This window comes from Delphinus delphis, chromosome 14 (assembly GCF_949987515.2).
Source record: "Delphinus delphis chromosome 14, mDelDel1.2, whole genome shotgun sequence".
NCBI classification, from domain to species: domain Eukaryota; kingdom Metazoa; phylum Chordata; class Mammalia; order Artiodactyla; family Delphinidae; genus Delphinus; species Delphinus delphis.
This window is the reverse complement of record NC_082696.1, coordinates 6,995,459-7,021,275: the sequence shown is the minus strand read 5'-3', so window position 1 is coordinate 7,021,275 and position 25,817 is coordinate 6,995,459. Positions and strand designations below refer to the sequence as shown.

Below are 25,817 nucleotides of genomic sequence, written 5' to 3'. Positions count from 1 at the left end.
AAGAGTTAGTCCTCGGCAGAATCTCAAAGCGATAAGAGAGCTACAAGCACTAACATTTACCAGACAGAGTTGGAGTTAGGGGTGAGTTTTGGGGTGGGGTGATGAAGCAGGAAGCCTCTGGTTCCAGACAAAATGATGACTACGAGAGAGATAAACAATGACCACGTGTGAGCAATTGTCTAAATTATTCGTCATTTGCCTAAACATCTTCATTTTGTACCATGGAAGAACATTCTTTCCATTTCAAATAATTTGTTGTTGAACCATCTTTATACGTCTGACAACTCACTAAAACCAAGATGAAATTAGGATAGAAACCTCTTTGTCATAAAGTCCCATAAAAATCACCGAGAAATTCGGTTGCACAGAAGAGCACATTAAAGACAGTGGTTGTCCTGAGGAAGCCCTCTTTCTTCCTGATTGTTAAACATGACATTTTTATACTTGAACAAAAACCTGCATAAACTCTGCCCTCAGAGAAATGAGACATTACCTCTAGCTGTGCGCTTGGTATAAGCATCGCTGCCATATTTTAAAGTACACTGGACTTTTCCACACATAAGACACTTTATGATACACGTTTCTAATGCGTATGCTCTGATGGCAGGGAGTCCCTAACCATGGTCCATTTTGGAGGTCTGTTCCATCTTTGGACTGTCAGCCCTCTCAGTTCAATTACTGGGGCCATAAAGACCCTTCCCATCAGAGCTGAGGTGAGCATTTCTTGCTCATTAGACACCTGAGGACAAGCCTCCATGGCACACAGTGACCATGAACTTGGTGTCCAGTCATCCTTCTTGACGTCCCGGTTGAGCGTTAGTCACTGAACATGCACTCCGGCACCACAGCTATGGACGCCAGGAATCTTGGAGTCCATGCACTGCACTCAAGAGAAAGCTCTGCTGAGGTTGAGGAGAGCTGTAGGAAGGCTGCGCAGAGCAAGTATTGATATGGGTGTGTATACAGAGTTCTCCTCGGAGAGGCGCTTGTGAGAAAACTGAGCTGGGTTAAGTGTGATATTTAATGGAATGTTTCCAAATTGTACTGCTTCCCCAGGGTATTAAAAATCCATGAATAACGTGTTTGTTGTTGTCAGAATGTCTATTATGCAGCTCAGGCTGTGTGGAGGGCTGACTCCCCACGAGAGACGGATGCCAGGCCTGTGGGGAGGAAGAGGAGAGGGTTGAAGATGGATTTGTGCAGCCTCGCTGGCAAGCAGTGAGGACAAGCGAAGCCACGGATCAGTAAGATTTTCCATTAAATCAAGAAAAATACAACTTGCCCCTAACATCACCTCTGATGGCTTCTTAGACCAGCTGCTTCCCTGACGCCCTACTGAGGAACAAATTGCTTTCCCGGCAGGACACTTGGACACTCCTGCGTTAATAGATATGGATCCCAGCATGCCGAACCAAGCGAGAAGGCAATTTAATCTAAGCAACACTGTCATCTCAATTTAGGACAACAGCTAGGATGCCCTACAGGGCACTGCGACAGCTTCTGGAAGTCCACGACAGAAGATGGTCTCACTGTCTTAAGGCTATAGAAAGCTGGTATTTCTTGTAAACAGTCAGACCAAGGATAATGGAAAATGTAATGCAAAGATGACAGCAGCACTGTACTATCTGGGAACATCAGTTTCAATTCATGTGGTTTTCACTTCTGCAGAGAACCGAGGCCAAGTTTAGAGGATCTCCTCTCCACCCCAATCCCATCACACAAATGTGAACGAAGAGCCCAGTGATCCCAAATGAAAAAAGGAGTGGGTGACACTGGATGGCAGAGGTTATATAATCGGGTCTAAGGACATTTCAAAGTTAGAGTAACTTCACTTTCTAAGAGTCATACTTACTTATCTATCCTCAACCCTGTGCAAGACAAACACAGATGGAAGCCCTTTTAATTGGTATGTAAGAGAAAAATATCTTGCTATTTTTTCTTTTACTTTAAACACATTATGCATAGGTACATACTTTGATAATAGTTTCTAATTTATTTTCTCCATAATAAAAATATGGCTGAATTCAATGTATATTATGCTAAGGTTATATTTTTGACAAAAATTCTCATAATAAACTACCTTCATGTACAATTTTCAAAATCTGGAGAGAACTAGATTTTTGTGAATTTTTTTAGCAATATCCACTGATACACCAGTTTGAATGGGGTCAATATCATTTTTTTTTTTTTACTATTGATATTGAGAGGGATTCATATATAAATTGAGAAGAAAATATATGGACATGTTACGAAAATATAAATATGTCTCCTAGACAGAATATCTTAATAGAGAAAATGACACAGTAGATCACACTTGAGTTCATTCCCAGAGAATGGTGATTCACATCAAGTGCAATGCTTTCCCCGGTGTCATTTTGTATTCGCACAACACGCAATAACTCAATTGGTCATTACCATGAATGCTGCCCCACAGAACCAGCTACGTGACAGGTCATAAGGTCATCAATGCTATGTTGTAAATGTCCCTGTTGCTAACATTTATTGTACAGTGGAAAAGGTCTTTCCCCAGTTTTGTGTGTCTTCAACAAGGTAACATCGTTTCAAAAATTAATAGGAATTAAATATTTATCTTAAAATGCGCTGCAGCTCTCCTCCCCCTCCTCTTTCTTCTTCTTTGCAAACCTACGAACACATACAGATGCCAGTCCTCTCCAAACCACCATCTGAGAAAAGTCACCCAATACGAGAGTACCTGTGAGCAGAGTGGATCCTCATAGAAAAGTGAGATCAGGAAGTAATATTTCCAATATCACTTGGGAATTTTGGGGAAAACCACCTATTTGGGAAGTTCTCATTAGTTTTTTTTTTTTTTTTTTTTTTGCAGTACGCCGGCCTCTCACTCTTGTGGCCTCTCCTGTTGCGGAGCACAGGCTCCGGACGCGCAGGCTCAGCGGCCATGGCTCATGGGCCCAGCCGCTCTGTGGCATGTGGGATCTTCCCGGACCGGGGCATGATCCCGTGTCCCCTGCATCGGCAGGCAGACTCTCAACCACTGTGCCACCAGGGAAGCCCCTGTCATTAATTTTTAATTAAATATCTTTAATGTAAAAAGCTATTTACTTCCATTATTGCCCATCTTAGTGAAAAGATAAGAAAATAATAACACAGCTTTCCAGGCATAGCTGAATTACAGCACTTCCAGAAGCATGTTGTGGGCTTATCTGGTGGACCCCCTGAGGTCAGGGAGGGTGGTCTGGTCCTGTGTTTTCAGCACCTAACAAAACATCTAGCTCATAATTGAGGCTCCATTCATAGTGGACAGATGTGATCGGAACCAAATTATTCCCAAAAAGAAAAAAAAATATTTTGTGTATCAACAGGAAGATGTTTCAAAACTATCTTTCGACTCAACAACAGTTAGAACCAAAATTCGCTTAAGTTGAAGGTTCTGACTTCCAGAGGATTATGACCTTCAGAAGCGGACTGTTTGCACAGGATGTTGTGTTTACCAAATACTCGACGAAGCAGGGTCCACTCTGTGGAGGTGAAGAAATACTGCTTCAAAGGGGTTTTGAAGATTAAAAGTTTTCAAAATGATACTTTGCCTATTATCAATGTACAGAATGAGAAGTGTTTTCCTGTTGGAGTGCAATGTTTGTCTGCTCTCCTCGGAGATAAGGAGGTGTGAGCAGGACAGAGCCTGTCAGAGTGGAGCTGGCTGTCGTGCCCAGAGCTCTCTGATGTGCGGGATCACAGGACGCTTGATGGGAAATTCTGAAGCCTGGGTGGTGGTGGTGGTGTTTTAAACACATTTCAAGACATCAGATATATCTGTTTTAGCTTGTTTCTACCTCCACGCTGCCCAAACAAATGGTATTTCAATCGCTGAATGTGAAAATGAGATTTTGGAGTCACAATAACCATCAGTTTTCTACAGTGTGTGTGCATATGCAGGGTTTTGTGCGAGACATGCTGGGAAGGACACAGGGAAGAACAGCAGAAGGTCCTCCCCCTGACGCTGGAGAACAAGCCTCGCATATGCAACACAGTGAGCGGAACGCAAGGGTCGGGGGTTGAGAGACAGTGGCTCAGCCTGGTAGCTCCCTTTCCTGGGCTGGTCTAGTGGAAGGGTCAGTAGTCCCCCAAATCCCACCGTTCTCTTCCTCGGGCCCAAAAGACTTACAAGAAGGAAATCAGGTTAAAACTGATGTCAGGGGAGTCTCGGTCCGCTGGTGCAGGCTGATGGGAGGATGAAACAGGCGGAAGGAGAGGGCGGCAAGATTCTCTTCTTGGCCTTCTGACCGGGAGCCCAGTGAACATGTGCACTTTTAGCTCACGTCGATGAGTTATTTCCTCAATCAAATTCCTGCTTCACTAATCTAATCACCTGGAAATGTTCTCTTCTATGAGAAACAGAGAATGAAAGGGAGGCTTATATAGTTTATCACACATGATTGTCATCTGGGAGGATTAGAAATCTGCCACCTTTGGTGCCTTTATGTCTGTAGCAGCTGGGTTTGTCCTCCTCATGGCCAGGACATAGACGGACTTGCAAGTTAGCAAGATGGGTGGAAGAAAGGAACCAAGTCTTAGGATTTCCCATCTCCTGATTGATTATTGATCAAGTGTTTAAGTCCCAGGCACTGTGCTGAGGGCTCTCATACCTCTGTATCCTTTGTGCCTTGCAATCACCCAATTGTGCTGGCATTATTATTATTGTTGCTGTTGTTATTATTACTCTCGCTATTTTACAGATGGGCTCACATGACCTAAGTGACCTGCCCAGGTACACACAGATAGAAAATGGCAGAGTTGTTAATTTTGTGGTTTTTTCCTCACACACAATGCCACGAAACCCAGAAAATTCAGTGAAACTGGCCCCATTTCAGTATTCATTGCCTTAAGACATCACCAATGAGGAGTTAATTCTTTTTTTTAAAATAAATTTACTTTTATTTATTTGTTTATTTTTGGCTGCGTTGGGTCTTCGTTGCTGAGCGCCGGCTTCCTCTAGTTGCGGCGAGCAGGGGCTACTCTTCGTTGTGGTGCGCAGGCTTCCCATTGCGGTGGTTCTCTTGTTGCAGAGCACGGGCTCTAGGCATGCAGGCTTCAGTAGTTGTGGTGCAGGGCTCTGTAGTTGTGGCTCGTGGGCTCAGCAGTTGTGGCTCACAGGCTCCAGAGCGCAGGCTCAGTAGATGTGGCGCACGGGCTTAGGTGCTCTGTGGCATGTGGGATCTTCCCGGACCAGGGCTCGAAACTATCGAACCTATGTCCCCTGTGTTGGCAGGCGGATTCTTAACCACTGCGCCACCAGGGAAGCCCTCTGTCTTCTTTTTTAAAGCCCTGTCTCATTACTCCCTTCTTCTTTATTTTGACCATTAGAAATTCTGCTAACATCCTTAAATAAAACATAACTGTAGCAGTAATTGCTATAAGGGACTGGGAGGGGGCTCTGGTGTAGCCTTACAGTGTGAAACATTCATTCATCCATTCACAGATATTTATTCAGCACCAAGCATGAGCTTGGAGCCAGGGCCTTGTGTATGGTGGTATAATCTGAACTGTGCAAAGGACTGGGTCAGATGGGCTTGGAAACAGAGGGCATTCACCTCTCTGGACCTGGCAACCTGGAGGCAGCTGTGCCCACATGGGGATTCACAGCAAGATGCTCTCTGGGGGTCAGTCCTGTGGCCTCTGACTGCCTGAGGGGTCAGGCGGGAGGTACTTTTTGCAATTCGTTTGCCCACAGGGGGTATCTTTTAAAATTTGCTTTGAGGAGGCTAAGATGACACAAACTTCTGGAGCACACCATGAGTAATAAAAGCTCCCTGTTATTACTGTGATGAGAGTTTTCTCTTTCATTTAGACTCCAACATTCCTAGTCAGACCAAGCTCTCCAATCTTTTTTTTTTTATGAAATTGGCCTCCAGGGAGCTAGATTCTCTTTTCTGACTACCACTGAACCAACTGGCTAAGCAGCCCTTGCATGAGGTTGGAAGGTCTTTCTACAGAAGGTCCTTCTCAGCTGTTAGGTCAGCTTGGGTTCTGAAAAGGTCACCAGCATGACTGCCCCTTTAACACAATACTGCTTTTTAACATGCCTTTTCTCTTATTTAGTCTCCAAAGATTTAGAATTAACTTGAACAAGTTCTCCTAATCTGAGACAGTGTTTTAGAAATCTTTTTATCCCTCAGAGTACTTTGCACGTACTGAAGGCTTAACACACATTTGTGGAATGGAAGAATTTACATAGACATATGCACCGAATACATATTAAGTATTCAAGTAATCCTTAGGTTCAAGATTTTTCATTTGTGACTTTACCTAGCAAAGTATCTAATTTTGAGACGGGATTTCATTCTAACTGATATTTTTGAGTCTCCTCTTCTTGTTCATTTACAGATACTAGCAAACTTCCTAGGTACAGATATGTCTTGAGGTGTGAGAAGCAGAGTTTTCTGGACCTGCAGTGTGTGCATGGCTGTGGGAATCTCACGTGACCTCTTGTGCCCTCCAGGGACTCTCGCCCCCCTATTCTAGTTAGGAAAGGGGGGTTCCTAAACCCTTTAGAGAAGGAAGCATTCTTGGAGCCCCCAGTAGTTTCCACCAGCACCCCGACATTAATGGGAAACAAGACGGGAGCCTACAGAGCTCCCACTGGGGAGAGATCCTAGGGACCAGAGCTGGGAGACTTCTCTCAACGGAGGTTCCAAGTGGACTTGGGGCTGAGTACAAATAGGGTCACATGTGCACCACACAGCTCCAGGCCACACCAGAACACTGTTGTCTTTATATCTGGACGTCTTCAAGAGCTCCATATGGAAAGTGGCTGCCAGATGTACAGGATTTAGACTCCAGCAAGGAAGGTTTGAGGTTAGACAGTGAGTCACTTTGTGTTGGTAAAAAGGTAATTAAACGCCGCCTCAGGAGGTGGTATAATTATCTCCTAAGGGGAGGTGACTCTTCGTCTTGAATGATCAGGTGAAGTTCTGGGTGTGGGTAGGAGGCTAGATGGTGATTCTTGGAAATTAAACCACAACTTAAAAGAGGAAGCCAAATAAGCAAGGCCTCCCCTAAACCTTGCGCTGTGCGCCAAGGGAGGATGAAGTCCAGGCTGCTGAGTTATGGTCAGCTGCCAGTTTTACTTAGAAGGCAGGAAGCTTGCTTTGCTCGGTTTGAATGATTATTTCTATGTTAACTAGGATAATCTGGCTTGAATAATCTTAATGTAGGAGTCTGTTATGTAAAACAGCTATTGTGTATCAGTGCGACACACACGGCAAAACCACTGATTCCATCCTGGGTCCCTCTCTATACAGTCAAGGACGTCTTCCTGTTCAGACTAAATGTATTTAAGCAAGAGTCTCACCATCCAATATCTGATTTGATGAGCGATTACTTAAGGTGGATACTTGAGGAAGGTGAAAAGACAAGGGTGGGAGGCTGACCTATGGCTGTGGCTGGGTGCTGTGCTTTCCCGGTGACAAGATCGCAGCCTTATCGTTAGTGAGGCAAGTCACGTGCTCAGGATCTGCTCTGGTAAAATCAAGAGAGCATGTAAGGAAGCTGAGAGCCTCAGAGATGGAAGAGACCGCACTCTGCAGCTGCGGAAACAGGTACAGGGCCTCAGAGCCATGGGACAGAGAGAAGACTGATTCCCCTTTTAAATTTATTTATTTTATTTATTTTTTATTTTTGGCTGCGTTGGGTCTTCGTTGCTGCGTGCAGGCTTTCTCTAGTTGTGGTGAGCGGGAGCTACTCTTCCTTGTGGTGCGCGGGCTTCTCATTGCGGTGGCTTCTCTTGTTGCGGAGCACGGGCTCTAGGTGTGTGGGCTTCAGTAGTTGTGGCTCACAGGCTCTAGAGTGCAGGCTCAGTCTGATTTCTCTTTAAATTCATACCATCTCAGTTTCAAGTAATAAAACATCTAAGCCTCCATATTTGAGCTAAATATGGTCCACTTATAAAATTAAGGCAGCTCAGTTTAAGTGAGGTTACTTTGAAAGAGTTTGTCCTATATGTTAAGTTGTCTTCTGCAAAATAAAGCATAAATAATACTTTCTAAATCAAGACACATTTATAAAAATTATTGGTGCAACTGATTTTTACCTCTAGCTAGAAACCTCTGCAAGAGTTAAATATTCTTTAATATAGTTGTCACATTTGGGAAGTGGAGAGATTTAATTGCTTACATTTTGATGATGAAGGAAAAGATCATTTGGTAATAATTAATGTCGTTCCTCCTGGGACCATTTCCGTTTACATGGTGTATAAACAAAATAATACAGGAACATTAACCTGCTTCTTAGAGCAGTGAAAGCTTACGAAGCATATTATGAAAATAAAAAGAGAGGCAAAATCATTCTGTGCAAGAAGCATATTTTTTTAAAGAAACTATTCATTTCACACCATTTTGATATTTTATCTGAACATTCTTTTTAATTAGCTAATTAATTTATTTTTGGCTGCGTTGGGTCTTCGTTGCTGCGCGCGGGCTTTCTCTAGTTGCGGTGAGCGGGGGCTACTCTTTGTTGCGGTGCACGGGCTTCTCATTGCGGTGGCTTCTCTTGTTGCTGAGCACGGGCTCTAGGGCGTGCAGGCTTCAGTAGTTGTGGCATGCGGGCTCAGTAGTTGTGGTGCACGGGCTTAGTTGCTCGGCGGCATGTGGGATTTTCCCAGACCAGGGATCGAACCCGTGTCCCCTGCATTGTCAGGCGGATTCTTAACCACAGCGCCACCAGGGAAGTCCCCAAACATTTTTAATTGGGTTTTGACTGTGTGGGTGAGTTTCTTGCCATCACTTACATTAGCACTCTCAAAGTCTTCTGAGAGGTGTTCCTGACAGCAGAGGGAAGAGTAGGTCGAAAGAGTCTCAAGGTCATAGCCCCAAATAGAGGTGGTAAATTTAGACATTTTTTGAATATTCATGTGTTTGGTTCTTATCATTCTCCACCCAGATCTGCCCCAAACTGTCCAGAGAAATGCACTTTCTTCATCCTATGACTTTGTGGATCGTCCTCCGTATCAGATACCCTGGTTTGAGAATCACACACCTGGAAAAAAGTTTCCTTTCCATTCTCTTAACCTACCCCATTCACCCGCCAAAACCAGGAGGCGCTGGAGCAGCCTCAGTCGATTTATAATAAGACTTACAAGTCTTCTCACTTCTTTGTAGAGAAAAGATTGTTAGGCTGCTCTTCTCCAGAGAACAGACCAATTCTTGAAGAGCTTCAACTGTTACCTTTCTAATGGTAACACTCAGATCTTGACAATGATCCTAATACATCAAATGTCAATTTCATATTTCCTGCAGGATATATTATCACTTCAAACAGAACACAGCCCTCTTCACCACTTGCTATACTGTTTATTTTACGGGAACGTAAATTCCATAGTTGACACCATTCACCCTTAGCCTTAGAAAGTATCCCATGAGCGCTGAGCCAGGTTGCAGAGGAAATTCACTCATCCCATCACATTCCAAGCACGTGGGGATGGGAGAAATCGGCTACATGAGCCCAAAGAGTCCCCAGGTAGGTGGCCCTGAAAGAGCATCTGAAAGGAAGGAACCTGGATGGAAGAAGTAGCTCCAAAAGGAGAGGATTTTGCATTTGCTCATCTTTGGGGGTCAAATTGAGACAGGCTGGTACCTGGGACCCTTTGCTTGCACCTGGGCAAACGTCTCCTCAAGCAACAAAGTACAAAGAAACTAGGAGGGACTGAAAATAACTGCATGTACTCCCAGTTGGGGCAAATTATGGACAACAAATACAAAAAGACCAAACACCCAGCTGCCACTTCTGAAGAACCAGGAGCAAAAGCAGGGGACTGCCCATATCCCCTGCACACACCGCCACCAAAGGGGTAGGCAGACCACCTAAGCCCCCCCAACCCCCCCCCCGGATGCACCCCTACCCTCACCTCACACAAGGAACAAAAGCTGGCACCCCCTCGGGGAATGACCGAGGGAACCTGCTGCAGCACACGATCTAATAAAGCCTTGCCTGAATTTCTCGTCTGGCCTCTTATCAATTTCTATTGATTAAGGAGGGCAAGAACCCTGGTCGGTAACCATACGTGAACGCACACCCCACAGGAGCGTGTGGAAGGCTCTGGGGCACTGCAGTCTGTGCCCGGCTCACAGACTCTGGTCAGATCCTGCGACTGCGTTAATCACAGGCTGTCATTTAATCTGCCTCGCCCATTGCCCCAGACAGCAGCACCACCTGGAGGAAACCACGGCTGAGAAGAAGGCAGTGGTGCTGCCTAGATGCCCCGGGGGTGGGGTGAGTCATCTGGAGACGGGGGCCATCAGGGCTCCTGCAACTTAGTCTGCTCTCACCACCCTCACCCTTGCCCACCTGGGGGGAAAGCCCACCTGGGGGGTGGACAGGGAGTCCCCCAGAAGCTATGAGTGGCAGGGGGACCACACTCTACAGTGCAGACGCCCCACGGGGAACCGGTCTGAGAAGGAGAATACTGATTGCAGGCCGGTTTCAGGCCAGCACGTGCAGGGTGTTAGAGCCACTCTCTGTCCCCGTGGGAAGCTGGAAGGAGAGTCTGCCAAGGGCAGAGGAGCTGTCAGGGGAAGGTGTCAGGGGAGGGTGTGAAAAAGCTTGGCAGCAGACCAAGACGAAGGGGACTCTTTGTTGTAGGGTTTGGCCAAGGCCGGGAAATGGAGGGAAACAGAATGGACGTGAAAACAGGAACATTTACTGCCACCTCTTTGCTCCTTCTGTCCCTGGAGGTGGGAGAGAGAGGGCGGCAGATAGTCCAGCGTGGTGGGAGCTGTGCCAAGCTGGAGAGGAGGCCTGGGAAACAGAAGAGGATGGGAGGGGAGATGCCGGCCCCTGTGGCTCCAGTGGGGAAAGTGACTGAGAACCACAGGGCAGCTGTGCTCACTCGGAGGGATGCCCCCCTGCTCACGTTTCCCGTGTGCCCCTCCGCACCAGAGCACCTGTCTAGGGAAGACTTTGTGACCCATCAGAGATAGAGCAAATGCGAGGGAATTAAATAACTACCAAACGTTGTTAATAAAGAAAGGATCTTGGTAAAAATGTTTTAAAAGTTTCACCTTCACACTCTTCCCTGAGACAGAAAACTGGTTTCAGTTTAAAGTTTTCACGCTAATTAGATCTATTTAAAAAATATACGTGCAACATGCTTCCCCCAGCTCCTGTTGCTGGGGGCCCCTAACCGCCTGAGGTTTCATGCTGCCTGACTTGAATCCGTGTTTGCGCAAATCAACTACTGACCATTTATTGTGAGTTGACCCTTTAGCAGTGACTTCAGTCATTTCTCATTTCCATCCATACTCCACACTGACACTAGATTATTTTTTCCAAAAGATCTGATCACGTTACTTCCCTGAAAGCCCCTCCCTGGTCTCCACGGTCAGTAGGACAAAGTCTAAGATCCTTAGCTGAGTGATAAGAGCCCCGTGAGCCTTGGTCCCTCCCAAGTCATCAAATCAGTAATCCCCGCTCCAGGTGTTTTTTTGTGCAGACCCCTTTGCCCCCTCCCCGCCTTCTCTACCTCCACTCCGGGGCAGAGGCTTATGCCTAGAATATTTCCAATCCCCACTAGGCAAACTTCTTCCATCCTCCCAGGTCCTTAATGAAGCTTCCCACCCTCAACTGTTCGAAGCCTTCCCCTCTCATTGTTTAATTCAACGTACAACTACGTGTATGCTGAGTACCCTGCTGGACGCTGAAGATACAAAAATGAATAGAACGCAGCCCTGCTCACCCTACCAGGGGCCACAGATTAACAGGGGGTAAATGGTATGCAAACAAGCCATGGGACACGTGTTAAAATGAACTATGTTCAAGGTGGTATGGGGCTGGGTAAGAAGGCCCTTGACTCTTCTGATTTCTGTGGCACACTACTTGGCAAGAGTCTACGCTGCCATGTGGATGTGCCGTTTCATGCTGGGTGTCTCATCCTTCCACCAGATTACGTGCTTCTCCAGCGCTGTACTATGTCCTTGCCTCCCTGTGCTGAGTGCCCAGTGCAGTGCCACAGACACAGTAATCAATTAACTCATTTACAATAAATAAATAACTTGCCCATACAAGTACTGCTGATTTATTTTAAATATAAGGAAGGATATATTGAATTTTTCCCTCGGTGAATGTTTCTCATTAGAATAGCTTAGTTGCTGAAAACAGCATGATTTCTAGTGATTGCAGGAGAAGAACAAAAGCTAAAACTCCTAGGATGGCCGTTAGAAATGTAAATCAGAAGCTGCTATTACTCCAAGTGCTACGTGAAATCTCATATTCAATTTGTAACTCCAAAAGCTTTAATCTGTGATATGTTTGGTTCTACACAGTTAAGCAGAGCATTTGTATGTAAAATTAGAACAAAAAGATCATCAGGTGAAAGCTTCAGTCCAACTGGGGAATTTTCTAGAATGGTACCTCTACTCTCAGTTTGTAGCAATACTGAATGCTAACTCCATTCATCTGCACAAATTCAGGAGGGTATTGTGGCAGCAGCTTTTGATGTTAGGGGTGAACACAATTTTATGGGTGTTAGTGAGAGTTGGAGGTCTAATTTTCATGCCTTTGAATACAGAAAGTGAAAGACATACATTGTTGAAAGAAAAGATCACAAAGCAAGCACTCAGTTCTGTTAGAAATAAAGAGGATGTAGCATTCTGCTCAGAAGACTGTTTTCTTGTTTTGTTTTGTTTTTACTGCATGAAAATGCAAAAATCTGTGAATGGAAAGAAGTGGATGGTATTTGGGTGAGGATTACAGGGGAGAGAGGACGTATAGCAGATGTGGCAGAGACTGACCTCCATCCTCCACCACCTGTTTGCCCTTTCCTTCTTAGTTCAGCTGGATGCATGACACCCATGCCTTTGGGACCAGCCACGTGGCCACGCAGCTAACTCCTCTCCATGGGGTGCGGTGCTCCGTGCCTCTTCGAGATCTGGCCTTAGGAGTGAGATGCCCCCCTCTTCCCCATCCCCTTTAGCCCTGGTTGAAATGCGGACATGCTGCTGGGTCTCCTTGTACCACACAGGTGAGACCAACTAAAGACTTTGCGGGGCAGAGCCATCCTCCCAGCTCAAGGTCTTTATGAGAGAGAGAAATAAACATGCATCGAGTTAAGCCACCGCTGTTTGGGTTCTCGGTCGCACATCATGGCACGCATGTCTGAATAAAATAACGGAGCACATTACCATCCATTTAGCCAGAGAGGAATGCGGGCACACTTTTTTTTTTACTGCTGCTTCTAGCTACAGTGACCACACAAAATATTACAGGATATAATCTGAAGGCGATTTTGTCTATTAGAAAGTCCTTATCTAGTGCCTCTTTTTTGGTTATCTGCCCAAAGTCCTTTAGTGGATGAATTCCTTTGGTCATTTTTAAGAAATGTACCAGTTAAAGAGATTTTGGCTGGAGAATCAGAAAGTCCAATTCAATTGGCTTAAACAAAAAGGAAATTTATTCTTTCACATAACGCTCAGTCCAACAACAGAGGGGCTTTCGAGATGAATGACTGAGTCGTGCAGTCAAGTCCACAGGAAGGACCGGGTTCTTCCCAAACCACGCCTAGTAAGGGTCACGGCAGTAGCAGGATGGGTTTGGACGACTCAGGAGTCCCTCCTGACCTGGGAATGCGGTCACCTCCCAAAAAGGAGAATACTTGAAAAAAAAAAAACCTAAGTGTTTAGCAGGAAAAAGGGACGATGGAAATCAGGAAGGAAGCCAAGGCTGTCCTACAACCTGTGGATGCCCACACGGATTCTAAGAGTCACCTGACAGAAACTCGCACAGCTGGGCGGGTAGCTGGGGAGCTGGGTGCTCAGGGGTCCGGCTCTAGCAGCAAGCAGTCCTGTTCACAGAGGGCAGGTAAACAGCCTTTAGAGTAGGTTTCAGGCTGGTTGTTTTCTTAACTTTCTGGGGTAATTTGTGCCCCTGTCAATTTCTGATTCTACATCAATGACTTCTAAAATGGAGCTCAGAATATCAGAAGCTTACCCAGCTTACTGAAACCATGTATGTTACTGAAGTTTAGTGCTTTTCTGAGCTCTTACAGAAACAATCTTTGGTTTCCCCAGAACAGCAAACTACAAATACACACAGAAAGGTAGTCTCCAAACACCAATTTGGAGACCTTTTAAAAATCTTCCCAACGTCCATAACCTGAAGCCATTTCCACCCAGCTCACTAGGGGAGGTTCTGGCTCAACTGATTTAGTCTGAGGAAGATCTTGTCTCTCTACCTATCTTTCTACTCCAACTTTTCTTATTGATTAAGAGGCTCCCACACTTTACAATAACACAATACAGCTTATACAAAAGCCTAGTCATGTTCTCACATAAAGGAGTTTTTCAGAAGCTGGCTTTGATTGGATTTCTTTGTTTCCAAATAGCAGCTGTCTTCTGAATACAGTTTTGCTTTCTATGCCCTGTTTACATGTAAACCATTTACATCAATGGTCTAAAGAAGGTTGATAAATAACTATTTTCTTGTGATTTCTTTTCTAGAAGGCATCCATTCCAAGCACTTCACATTCTTTAAAAATCCAACAAGTAAAATTCCATCTTATTTCTGCAACAGACTAACTCAGAAGTTGATGGCACTCAGTATCTCTTCTTTTATTATTTCCTCCAAATAATCAGGCAGTGCCAATATGCAGGCTTGCATACATAGCAATGCTTCGAGTTCATGGAGAGGAAGAGGTAGTGCAAACACCTGTACCCAGTAATTCGCTTAAGAATTCCTTAGGGATAGGTGACATTCTGGAAGTGGAGTGGGTTCTGTCTGGGTAGGTAGCCCCAGGAATAGCTAATTCAGACTCCCTTTGAATTATGGACCTGTCAGTTTTTTTGTTTGTTTTTGTGGTGTTTTTTTTTTTTTTTTTGCAGTACGAGGGCCTCTCACTGTTGTGGCCTGTCCCACTGCGGAGTACAGGCTCCGGACGCGCAGGCTCAGCGGCCATGGCTCACGGGCCCAGTCGCTCCGCGGCATGTGGGATCTTCCCGGACTGGGGCACAAACCCGTGTCCCCTGCATCGGCAGGCGGACTCTCAACCACTGCGCCACCAGGGAAGCCCCCTGCCTGACTTTTGATCCAGGGAGAGGAGGGACTACTCCAGCTGAACAAACTTTAAAAGAGAATGGGAGAAACAAAATGTGGTGTATGTGTACAATTCAATATTATTCAGCTATGCAAAGGAATGCAATTCTGACACACGACGGATGAGACTTGAAAACACTGTGCTAAGTGACAAACATTATGCTAAGCCAGATACCAAAGGACAAATATTCTATGATTCCACTTGTCTATCTAGAATAGTCAAGTTCACAGAGACAGGAAGTAGATTAGAGGCGAGCAGGGGCTGGAAGAAATGGGGAGTTAATTATTGCCTAATAGGAAGAGAGTTTCTGTTTGGGGTGATAAAAAACTTTGGAAATTGATAGTGGTGATGGTTATTCAACATGATGAATACACTTGATGCTGCTGAATTGTACATTTTAAAATAGTTATAAATGGCAAATTTTATATTGTATATATTTTACCACAATAAAAACAGTATTAAAAAGGGGAGTATGATAAGTGATGTAAGTCAGAAAGAGAAAGACAAATACCATATATCACTTATATGTGGAATCTAGAATATGACACAGGACTTCGCTGGTGGTGCAGTGGTTAAGAATCTGTCTTCCAATTAAGGGGACATGGGTTCAAGCCCTGGTCTGGGAAGATCCCACATGCCGCGGAGCAACTAAGCCCGTGCGCCACAACTACTGAGCCTGCGCTCTAGAGGCCGCGAGCCACAACTACTGAAGCCCGGGCGCCTAGAGCTTGTGCTCCGCAACAAGAGAAGCCACAGCAATGAGAAGGCTGCGCACCACAAGGAAGAGTAGCCCCTGCTCGCCGCAAGTAGATAAAGCCCACGTGCAGCAACGAAGACCCAACACAGCCAAACATAAAATTAAATAAATAAAGTAATTAATTTAAAAAAGTATGACACAAATGAACTTATCTACGGAACAGAAACAGACTCACAGGCATAGAGAACAGACTTGTGGTTGCCAAGAAGGGGCGATGGGGGAGGGATGGATTGGGATTTGGGGGTTAGCAGGTGCAAACTAGTATATAGAGAATGGATAAATAACAAGGTCCTACTGTATAGCAAAGGGAACTATATTCAATATCCTGCGATAAACCATAATGGAAAAGAATATGAAAAAGAATGTACATGTATGTATAACTGAATCACTTTGCTGTGCAGTAGAAATTAACACAACATTGTATATCAACTCAACCTCAATAAAATAAGTTTTTAAAAAATGTTAAAAAGGGAGTGTGAGAGAACAAAGAAAACTACTTTGATAATCATACTTCATAATTCGGAGTGTATATAACACCATGAAAGGCGAGATGAGAACCAGAGAAGCTAACAGTGGGCTAGATGAACAATATCAGATCCGTGAGGCCATTTTCTGAAGGTAGCGTGAAGGGAAATCAAGAAAAACCAGGGCACAGGGAGGAATGATGGGGTCATGACCTGGATAAACATACAGGAGGAGCCAGCTGTTTCAGGGGGCTAGCGTTCAGGAGAGACCCTAACAAGGAAAGAGAGCCGGAGGCAAGCCCGAAAGAGCACAACGCACTGTATCTTGGTGAGGCTCCTACCACCCGATGACAACAGGCCTGAGAAATCGTGGGGCGGTAAAAACTAATTAGTGTAACGAGATAGAGCAGAACTCCCCATCCTCTAGAACACCCAGTGCCCTCTGGGAAGGACAGTGAAGACAGGGCCGCCATTCAGGACGCCGGGCAGGGGGCTCCAACCGGCACCCTTTTGTGAGGGTGGCCCCCCCAGGGCAGTTCCAGCTGGGTGTGGCCCAGGCTCACATCAGTGTGACCCCTCTTGTCAATGTGCTGCAGCAATTCCTGACCGTGTGGAAAACCAGGACAGCAGCAACAAACCATTATGCGAAAGAATATGAAAAACTATATATATATATATATATATATATATAACCGAGTCACTTTGCTGTATACCAGGAACATGACATTGTAAATCAACTATACTTCAATAAAAATAAAAATTAAAAAAAACCCCATGATCCCTTTGTCAGGATCACATTGTCCTATGCAGTTAATGTTTTATGAGATTGACATACATTGATACCCACTATGTGAACATATTTTATTTACCATAATATCTGAAAATATTTTATTTACCATAATATACTTTATTCTATGAAGTTTAAAAAGCTCTCTTGTTCATTTAATAGGAACCACTTGAAAATACATAACTAACCATACACAGTCATAAAATTTCACCCCATTTTCTCTGTGGATCTTTTTTTTTCTTTAAATGTGATCTGGTATTTTTTAAAATTTATTTATTTAATTTAATTTATTGTTTTTGGCTGCGTTGGGGTCTTCTTTGCTGTGCACAGGCTTTTCTCTGATTGTGGCGAGCAGGGGCTACTCTTCGTTGTGGTGTGTGGGCTTCTCATTGCGGTGGCTTCTCTTGTTGCGGAGCATGGGCTCTAGGCACACGGGCTTCAGTAGTTGGCTCTAGAGAGTTGGCTCACACAGCCAGCTCTAGAGTTGGCTCTGGAGTAGTTGGCTCACGCAAGCTCTAGAGAGCAGGCTCAGTAGTCGTGGCTCACGGGCTTAGTTGCTCCGCGGCATGTGGGATCTTCCCGGACCAGGGCCTGAACCCGTGTCTCCTACATTGGCAGGTGGATTCCCAACCACTGCGTCACCAGGGAAGCCCCTTCTCTGTGGATCTTAAATCCATAAAATTATACACCAATAGCAGTTTAAGAATAAAAAAGATTTCACTATAAAAACATGTGGTCTTAAAAATACCTCTAGGACAAATATGGCATACCTTTTAAAAAATCATGTTTTATTAGTCCTCTACAAAGAGGAAAATGTTGTAGGTCTAATGTTCTGATCCTTGGGTTTCACTAGCTCCTTCCCAAGTGTACTGTGGTAAGCTTGCTACTCAGATAAAGCAAATGATTTGAGTCCCTGAGTCAAGCTGTCCCATGAAACACCTGTCTTATAAGAGGCACCACACAAAAGGCAGCTCTTGCTCAAGAAGGCTGCTTGTGCTATTCTACTTGTTCAGGCAAATACATGTTAGCATATGGAAAACTTTAAGTCCGACAGAAAAAAAGCCCTGTTTAACCGAGCTTACTGTGTGCTTCCAAGCTACGTGGTCACGGATCTTGGCCCAGGCTCTCTGTCCCGGATTCCAACCCTCCTCCTAGCACATAACATTCCTCGAGCCTGTACTATACAAGCATCACTTTGGAGGACACTGCTCTACATTTTTTTTTTTTTTTTTTGTGGTACACGGGCCTCTCAATGTTGTGGCCTCTCCCGTTGCGGAGCACAGGCTCCGGACGCGCAGGCTCAGCGGCCATGGCTCACAGGCCCAGCCGCTCTGCGGCATGTGGGATCTTCCTGGACCGGGGCATGAACCCGTGTCCCCTGCCTCAGCAGGTGGACTCTCAACCACTGCGCCACCAGGGAAACCGTACTTTTTTTTTTTTTTTAACGTAGGAAATTGCTTTAATTGCTGCAAAGATTTTTCTTCTTAACTAGAATTGAAGAGGTCAAAGCGCTTATGTGTGAGACACAGGAATGTCTGAGTTTGTGAATGCTTCTCCTTGGGTGATGTCTTATAGCTATTCTCTCTGCCCCATGGAACTTTCTGTGATATTGATGAAAATATGCTCTCTCTTCATGGTTTAGTCCAGTAGCTGGAGGCCACATATGGCCACTGAATACCTCAAATGTAGCTATTGTGACAGAGAAACCTAATTTTAAATTTTATTTAATTTTAATTTAAATAGCCACTTGTGGCCAGTGGCTGCCATATTGAACAGCACAGCCCTAGACTGAGGTGAGGGCAGAATCAAAATGAATGCACAGGAGCTATGTTATCTTCAGTAGAAACCTGTTCTCCAAAATGTTCTGAGCTCTCTTGTAGCTGGTAGAGCTGAAGAAGTCTTCTCTATTCAATTTGCCACAAAATTGATTTCCTAACACATTATTCAAAGCGATGGAGCTTATCATTTTGAAAGAGTATAATTATTTCATACTTCCCTTATTTTAACAAAAAATAGCTAAAGACACATGGAAAGGTCACTGGTTCTGTGTTGGGTTAGAAAATATATATTTTTATTTCAGATTGCAGAATACTTTCTAGGAACATTTGCCAATTGCTAAGTGTTTTCCAGAGGAATGTTATGCAGAACTTGTTTGTACATTTATGAACAGTTTCTTTAATTAAAATAAATACTTTCCAGAGCTTTCTATCTTTGCACTTCAAGCTGGCTCACAAGCAGAAAGTCTAGCAAGACTTATTTCCACTCTGTAAATGAGCCAGTCTTAGTGTTTAAATTAGATTTTTGGACACTTGTCAAATAAACACGGAATGCATATTTCTGACATTTTGTAACATTCACTTTCTTTGAAAAATACTTTCTGATAAAGAACATCTTGTATATCAAAAAATAACGTGTCAACAAGATTTGATTCCATGCTCTACATGCTACAGAGGCCGGGGGTTGAGGTAAAAGCAAGGAAGGGTTACAACCTGGAGTTTAACGCTGACAAAGCCACGTTTAGACATAATGGAAAATACCTGTCCTTTTTGGTGCGTCCTTGAAAGCATTACAATATAAGCCACACATACCTGGAGTCTAGAATTTAATCTCTATTCTTCTTTGGAGAAAAGGGAGAACTCTATATAGTTTTCAAAATACTTCACATAATTTAGTTAAATTACGTATTTTTATAAAATTAAAATACCTTTAAAGAACTGGAAAAGTAACCACTTTCTTTTTCTTTTTCTTATTAAATATTGACCATCTGCTGACTTTCTGTTTCTGAGCCCCACATATTGAAATGAAGGGGCTTCCCACCTATTTATTAAGCTTTTAACCCAATAATTAGATCTTTGAGGGGAGGAATAGGTATCTCCATTTGTCTACATCGACTCCTTTCCTATATAGGGGCTAAAAATGAGGCTCAAACTCTCATTTAACTAAAATCTTCAACAATATATTAATGATATCGTTATAAGTACTTTTAACAAAAATTTCTTTGCATGTAGCAGGTCGTACCCCGTCCTTGCACAGGTCTAGATCCAGGCTGGATGGAGCCTTTGTAACTTTAGGTTCTACAATTTTTGAGATGCTCTTCAAGGAAAACAATGCAAGAATACCATTTGTTAAGAGGGCTTGGACGGGGTCTGTGGAAGTGAGGAGGCCAAGGCAAACGCTGCATTAGCTCCTCGATGCATCTGCCTCGGAGCAACGCACGCAACTCACTAAAGGAGGGAGTGACTACCAGACGCCTTAAGAAATTCTATTTAATTTCCTTAACTAATGGTCAGTTTAACAATTTTTTTTTAAAGATCTCCCGTTTTCGTTTAAATGAGTACCAATTTTTTTCAGTTGTTAAATCTTGTCCCTGAATTTCTAATTTAAAACAGAAAACTCTTTATTCAATTCCTAGTATTATTTTAAGAAATTATCTCTCAGACATATAACATCCCAAAACAACAGCAAATAAGATAAAGATGTTTTATTTACAGAAAACTCACAAGGTTTGATTGCTATAGCTTTTTGTACTCCCAGGTCAGTGAGCATAATGTATTCCATATTTTGTTGCTGTTTTCCAGTATTAAACATGTCAACATTTCACATCGGTACCATAAAACTCAGTGAGATAGTTCTGATGAATAGCAATAAGGCCAGAGAAAGAATAATGCATCACACGAATTCCTCAGGAAATCAATTAGTATTTTTATGAGCAATAGTAAAAATATGACCAAGGGTTAGCAGAGAGTAAGGTCAGGCTATTTGATCCCAAAACATATTCTTTGCTGAGTTCTGTTTACCCATGTAAAAATATTCTGTGCTGCATCAAAATGAAAATCTCAGTGCTCCCAAGACTAAGATATTTTATATACCAGATGTACTGAATTCTTCATTTGGCTGTGTGGACTTCGATAGGGCATATAAACTCTGTAATTTTTGCAGGATTTTCAGGTTCCTAACTGACTTTTCGTGGATCTCTGAACTTAGTATATTTTGGTGTTCTGAATTGTGTACTATGTGTACAAGTAAAACACTGCATATTTTATATTTTTTGAAGAGGTTCTTGTTGAGGCAACATAAGTAATTCTAATATTGGGGTAAATGATGATTAGTATTTGAAAATAAAAGTGACAGTGTATTCATATTACTTCTACATTGTTAAGATTCATTCATTCATTCACTCAGTCATTCAATGAATGCTGAACTCCATATACATGAATTTACTGAGGACAAGACTATGGAGGCATGAGACAAGTGTCACACTTCAACTTGAACCCTCGGAGGTGGCACTTAAGCTCGGATAATTCTTTAAAATGGTAAAAATTTTGCTGCAACCATCACACATCTATCAGGTCTTTCCTAGCTGGACTGATATTATCATTTAAATGGAAATCCTAACCTTCCTTTATTAGCTAATGTACACTGCTCTCTGGGTAACAGTTAAGCCTAGATATATAGGGGAGCAGAGGATCAGCTAATCTGATTTTCCAGGGAATAACACTATATGTTTGAATAAGAGAGTCATAAATACTAACCTTAGCACCTATTTTAAAGGAGCCAAAGACAATGAAAATGCTGAAGCTTGTGTCTTCAGATGGAAACTATACACAACAGCAATCATGGATGTATGGGGGACCATCCAGGCATGTAGCGGTGGGCTGACTGATGAGATTAGAACTCTACAGTTTGGAGCTCAGTACACAGCTGTTTCTCAGCTCTAAAACTGTGTGTCCATGGGCACCTCACAATGTACCTGGAAAGCTGAATTTTTAAATTCTGTGAATGACAGGGAATTTGGTTCTCAACCATTTTTATGCATGAGATCCTTTTTGTAACATCAAGCATTTCTTGGATACCCACATAATAAGAGTTGCCAGTTGAGGACAAATTAAGCACAGGTGGATTCGCAGATATCTTACAATAAACCTGTAAATTACAGCCTGAGAAGCACGTCCAAGACTCTGATTCTTCCATAGCTTTGCTGTCAGTTACTTTCCTTGAGCACTGTCTAGGGTGAGGGGTTCACTGCTCCCATGACAGCCTGTTTTGTGGCTGCTGTCCATGGTACTAGAGCAAACCCTGAGCAGAGATTCATCTTCCTCTAACTTCTACTTATTGGGCCCTGTTCTGCCTCTGAAACGACATAAACTAACCACGATTTCTTCCACACAACAGCTTTCCATTACCACCCGTAAATCCAGAAAAAACCATCAGCTTACAAGGGTGTACAAATCACAGCAAAACAGCATGTACCAGGAAAAGGGAAGAGAAAGAAGTAAAAAAGTGAAGCCAGGAAATAAGCTTCCAAATCCATTCTATTAGTGGCCCATTTCTACGCTGTAGCTGGCCCACAACTGCGGCTCTAGGTTTTCCAGCAGTCAGCTTTCAGGGGGAACCCTTAGTAGTTGCATAATTCACAATGTCCTCCAGGACAACCTTCCTCAGGACAAGCATAATGAACTTGGAATAGGCACCATGGTTCCTCACAGAAAAGCCCACTGGGATGTCCTGAACCACACACATCAAGTTCCCTGTACAGTGACCACAATATAAACAAATGGCACCAAATTACCATGTAGGGAAAGCAATTCTTTGAAGGGCTAAAATAGTAAGGCCCAGGTACCTAATTCCCTGCTGTAGATCTGGCTTGATTCAGGGGTATATTTTAGAATATTTGGAAGGGAGGATCAAACAAGTGTCCTGTAGTTAATTTTCCATGAATATTAGGTCTTTCGGGTGAACTTTTGATAAATACTGATTAAGCTTTTGATTAAATATTAAATAAATATATACATAATGCCAGGCACTGTTCTAAGCATTTTACATCCATTAGCTCATTTAATATTCATAATGGTCTCATACAGGGTCATTATAAGACATCGTATGTTGGAGGTGAGGAGACTGAGGCACAGAAAGATTAAGACCCCTGGTAGCAGATACAGCCAGCATTTGGATCTAAGTCATACAACCCAATATACGTTTTTTTTTTTTTTTTTTTTTTTTTTTTTGCGGTACGCGGGCCTCTCACTGCCGTGGCCTCTCCCATTGCGGAGCACAGGCTCCGGACGCGCAGGCTCAGTGGCCATGGCTCATGGGCTCAGCCGCTCCGCGGCACGTGGGATCTTCCTGGACCGGGGCATGAACCCGCGTCCCCTGCATCGGCAGGCGGACTCTCAACCACTGCACCACCAGGGAAGCCCCCAATCTCCTTTTTCACCACTACAAGAATCCCAAAGGCATGTAAGTTGGGTTAACACCCTTTTGTGAAAGTTGAGGATTTGAAGAAAAAGAGCAATGTGAGGTCAACTTATGTCTTTTGAGAAGGCAAAGCAGTGGGAATTTGTATCAGTCTGAAAAAGCTTACAGGGATTGGGGCATAAAAGGCAGGGAGGGAAAAGAAAGCATCAAGTCAGTGCATAGTTTAGAAAATCATTTCCCTTTGTTCTTTTTCAACTTCTTCAAATTACAAACAGTGGTGGATCAAAATATGTCCGTGTATTCCTTGACACCCTTTCCTTTAAGATGGAGCCTAACTTCCTTCCCTTTGAGGGGCGTGCTGGATCTGGCACTCAGTGCTGACCAACGGAATAAATCAGAAGTGATGGTGTACAGACTTGGAGAGCAGGTCACTGTGGCTTTATCTTTGCTCTGTCTGTTGGATCAGTTGCTCCAGGTAAGTTAACTACCATTCTGAGTACAAGTAGCCTAAGAAGAGAGCCATGTGGTGAGGGCCACTAGCCAGTGAGGAACTGAGGTATTTCTGGCCAAGAGTCATGTGGTCGAGCCATCTTGGAAGTGGATCTTCCAGCCCCAGTCAAGCCTTGGGTTAACTACAGCCGAGCTTGACTCCTACCTCATGGGACTCTCAGCCAGAACCACCCAGCTAAGCTACTCAGGGATTCCTGACCCTCAGAATCTGTGAGATAAAAATGTTTATTAATTAAAAGGTTCAAATTTGGGCTTATTTGTTATGCAGCAATAGATAAGTCATATATGAAACAACAAGCATCCCCTACCACCCTCGCAGTAACAAAACAGAATAAATAAAAATAAAACACATTGCCTAGAACTTCCAAAGAAGCATCCTGAAGATAACCATTCTCCTTTAGGTAAGGATTTGCCCCCAAACTCTCTTAACCCAAAGATCTTAAAGCAATTCAATTTACTTCCAAGGTAATTTTCCATGATTTGGAGTTCAAATATGTGTGTTACTTATAATGTCACACTGTGTAAAAAAGGGAAGCAAAAGATGTTCAAATCTTAAATTACATAAACCGTCAAAATTCTTAGAGCAAGATGAAGAACTGAATGCAGAAGATGGGCCAAAGGAACCCCCAGCTCTAGAGAATGGAAGAACAGGAGCCGTTAGCAGGTTGAAGCATATAATTGAGCCGTTAGTTAAAAGCTACTGTAACTCATTTTAAAAGAAAACATTTGCTAGAAATTCTGATCCCAGAACTTGGCAGCTTGCTGACGCCACGTGCAATCGGTGCAGATTATACAGTAAATGACGAGGACTAAAGCTGGGAAGTGGAGTCTGATTTCCATAATTTCTAAGGCTAGCAGACATGACTTGAGTTTTCATCCTAACGCAATCACCATTATTAATCCAGAGATTTCCTTCTGCTTAGGCATCACGGTGTCTCTTTATTTCTCACCTTCCACGTACTCTGCTTTATCACTCAGCCCAGGGCTCGCTAAGCTGCACTCCATGACCGATACGGCGCTTTACGAAGGGCGACAGATGCCAGTTTACGCACAGGTAAATCACAGTGCTCAGCCCCAAATCAGGCTTGGGCGATACCCCTCGGCTGTCCATACCCCTCGTCCGCAAAACTCGTCACGAAGTTGCAATTTTAAAAGAAATGCCTTCCCATCACAATTCAATAACCTTTTTATAAGCACATACACTTCTTTTTCTGGCCTGCATGAAATTTAATATCAGGATTATTATCCATTTGTCATTTCAACCTATAATTTAGTCAGCCTCCTTGCGTTTGATTTATGCTTCCCTCGCCCCTTTGCCGTCAGCTCGCAGCCACAGATCCATTCAAGAAGCTGTCTAGGTCATATTGGTTTGACCTCTTAGAACAAACACTTTCCATGTTTCTTATTCTGCTTCCCTAAGAGGCACCATGAAGTTTTGCTCATCTCGATTTAAAATGATTTTTACTACACAATAACATTTCAAGTTTTCTGTATTAATCTTCATTTTATTTCTTGAAATACTTAGGCAAACAATGTTACTAAGACATCACGCTAAGATGAGGAATTCTCTTTCTCCTCCACTCCTGTCTACTTAATGCCTGAATTAAGAAATCACACATTTTTGCTCTGAATTAGCTGAGCACTGGAAGAAAAGTTTAAAAGGCTGACCAAGTAATTCACGTCTTAAACACTTGGATAGCAATTAAAGCAGAAAGTCTTTCCTCCCCTTCTCTCTCTCTCTCTCTATATATATATATATGGTATCCTGTTAAGAATTTAGAAATCTATTTTATATATCAAAGATGTCTGAGTCTAAATGAAAATAAAGCAATCCTAGCCAATTTGCCAAAGCAAACAAATACACGGTCAAGAGCCAGGAGTGTGGCTGGTACTCACCCCGCAGCCCAGGCCGCTGCCCGCTTCGCAGGTGACCTTCCTCTGGCTGGGCTCAGGAAGCAGCCCTGCTCCGCAGCCCGGGCTGGGGCACAGCACGCCCCCCATCTGCAGCACGCACTCTTCGGCGCCATATTGCTGGTACCGGTTGTA

At 43.6% G+C, this 25,817-nt stretch overlaps 1 protein-coding gene across 3 annotated transcripts in view; it reads right to left on the bottom strand.

Annotated features, from left to right (window-relative positions):
• Positions 1-25,817, bottom strand: part of AGPAT4 (1-acylglycerol-3-phosphate O-acyltransferase 4) — a 1,410,257-nt gene that overhangs the window by 298,313 nt on the left and 1,086,127 nt on the right. For all 3 annotated transcript variants that reach the window (XM_060029668.1, XM_060029671.1, XM_060029670.2), the window contains one exon: positions 25,668-25,817. In XM_060029668.1, coding sequence (XP_059885651.1) covers positions 25,668-25,817 — 150 coding nt within the window. The remainder of the gene's footprint in view (positions 1-25,667) is intronic.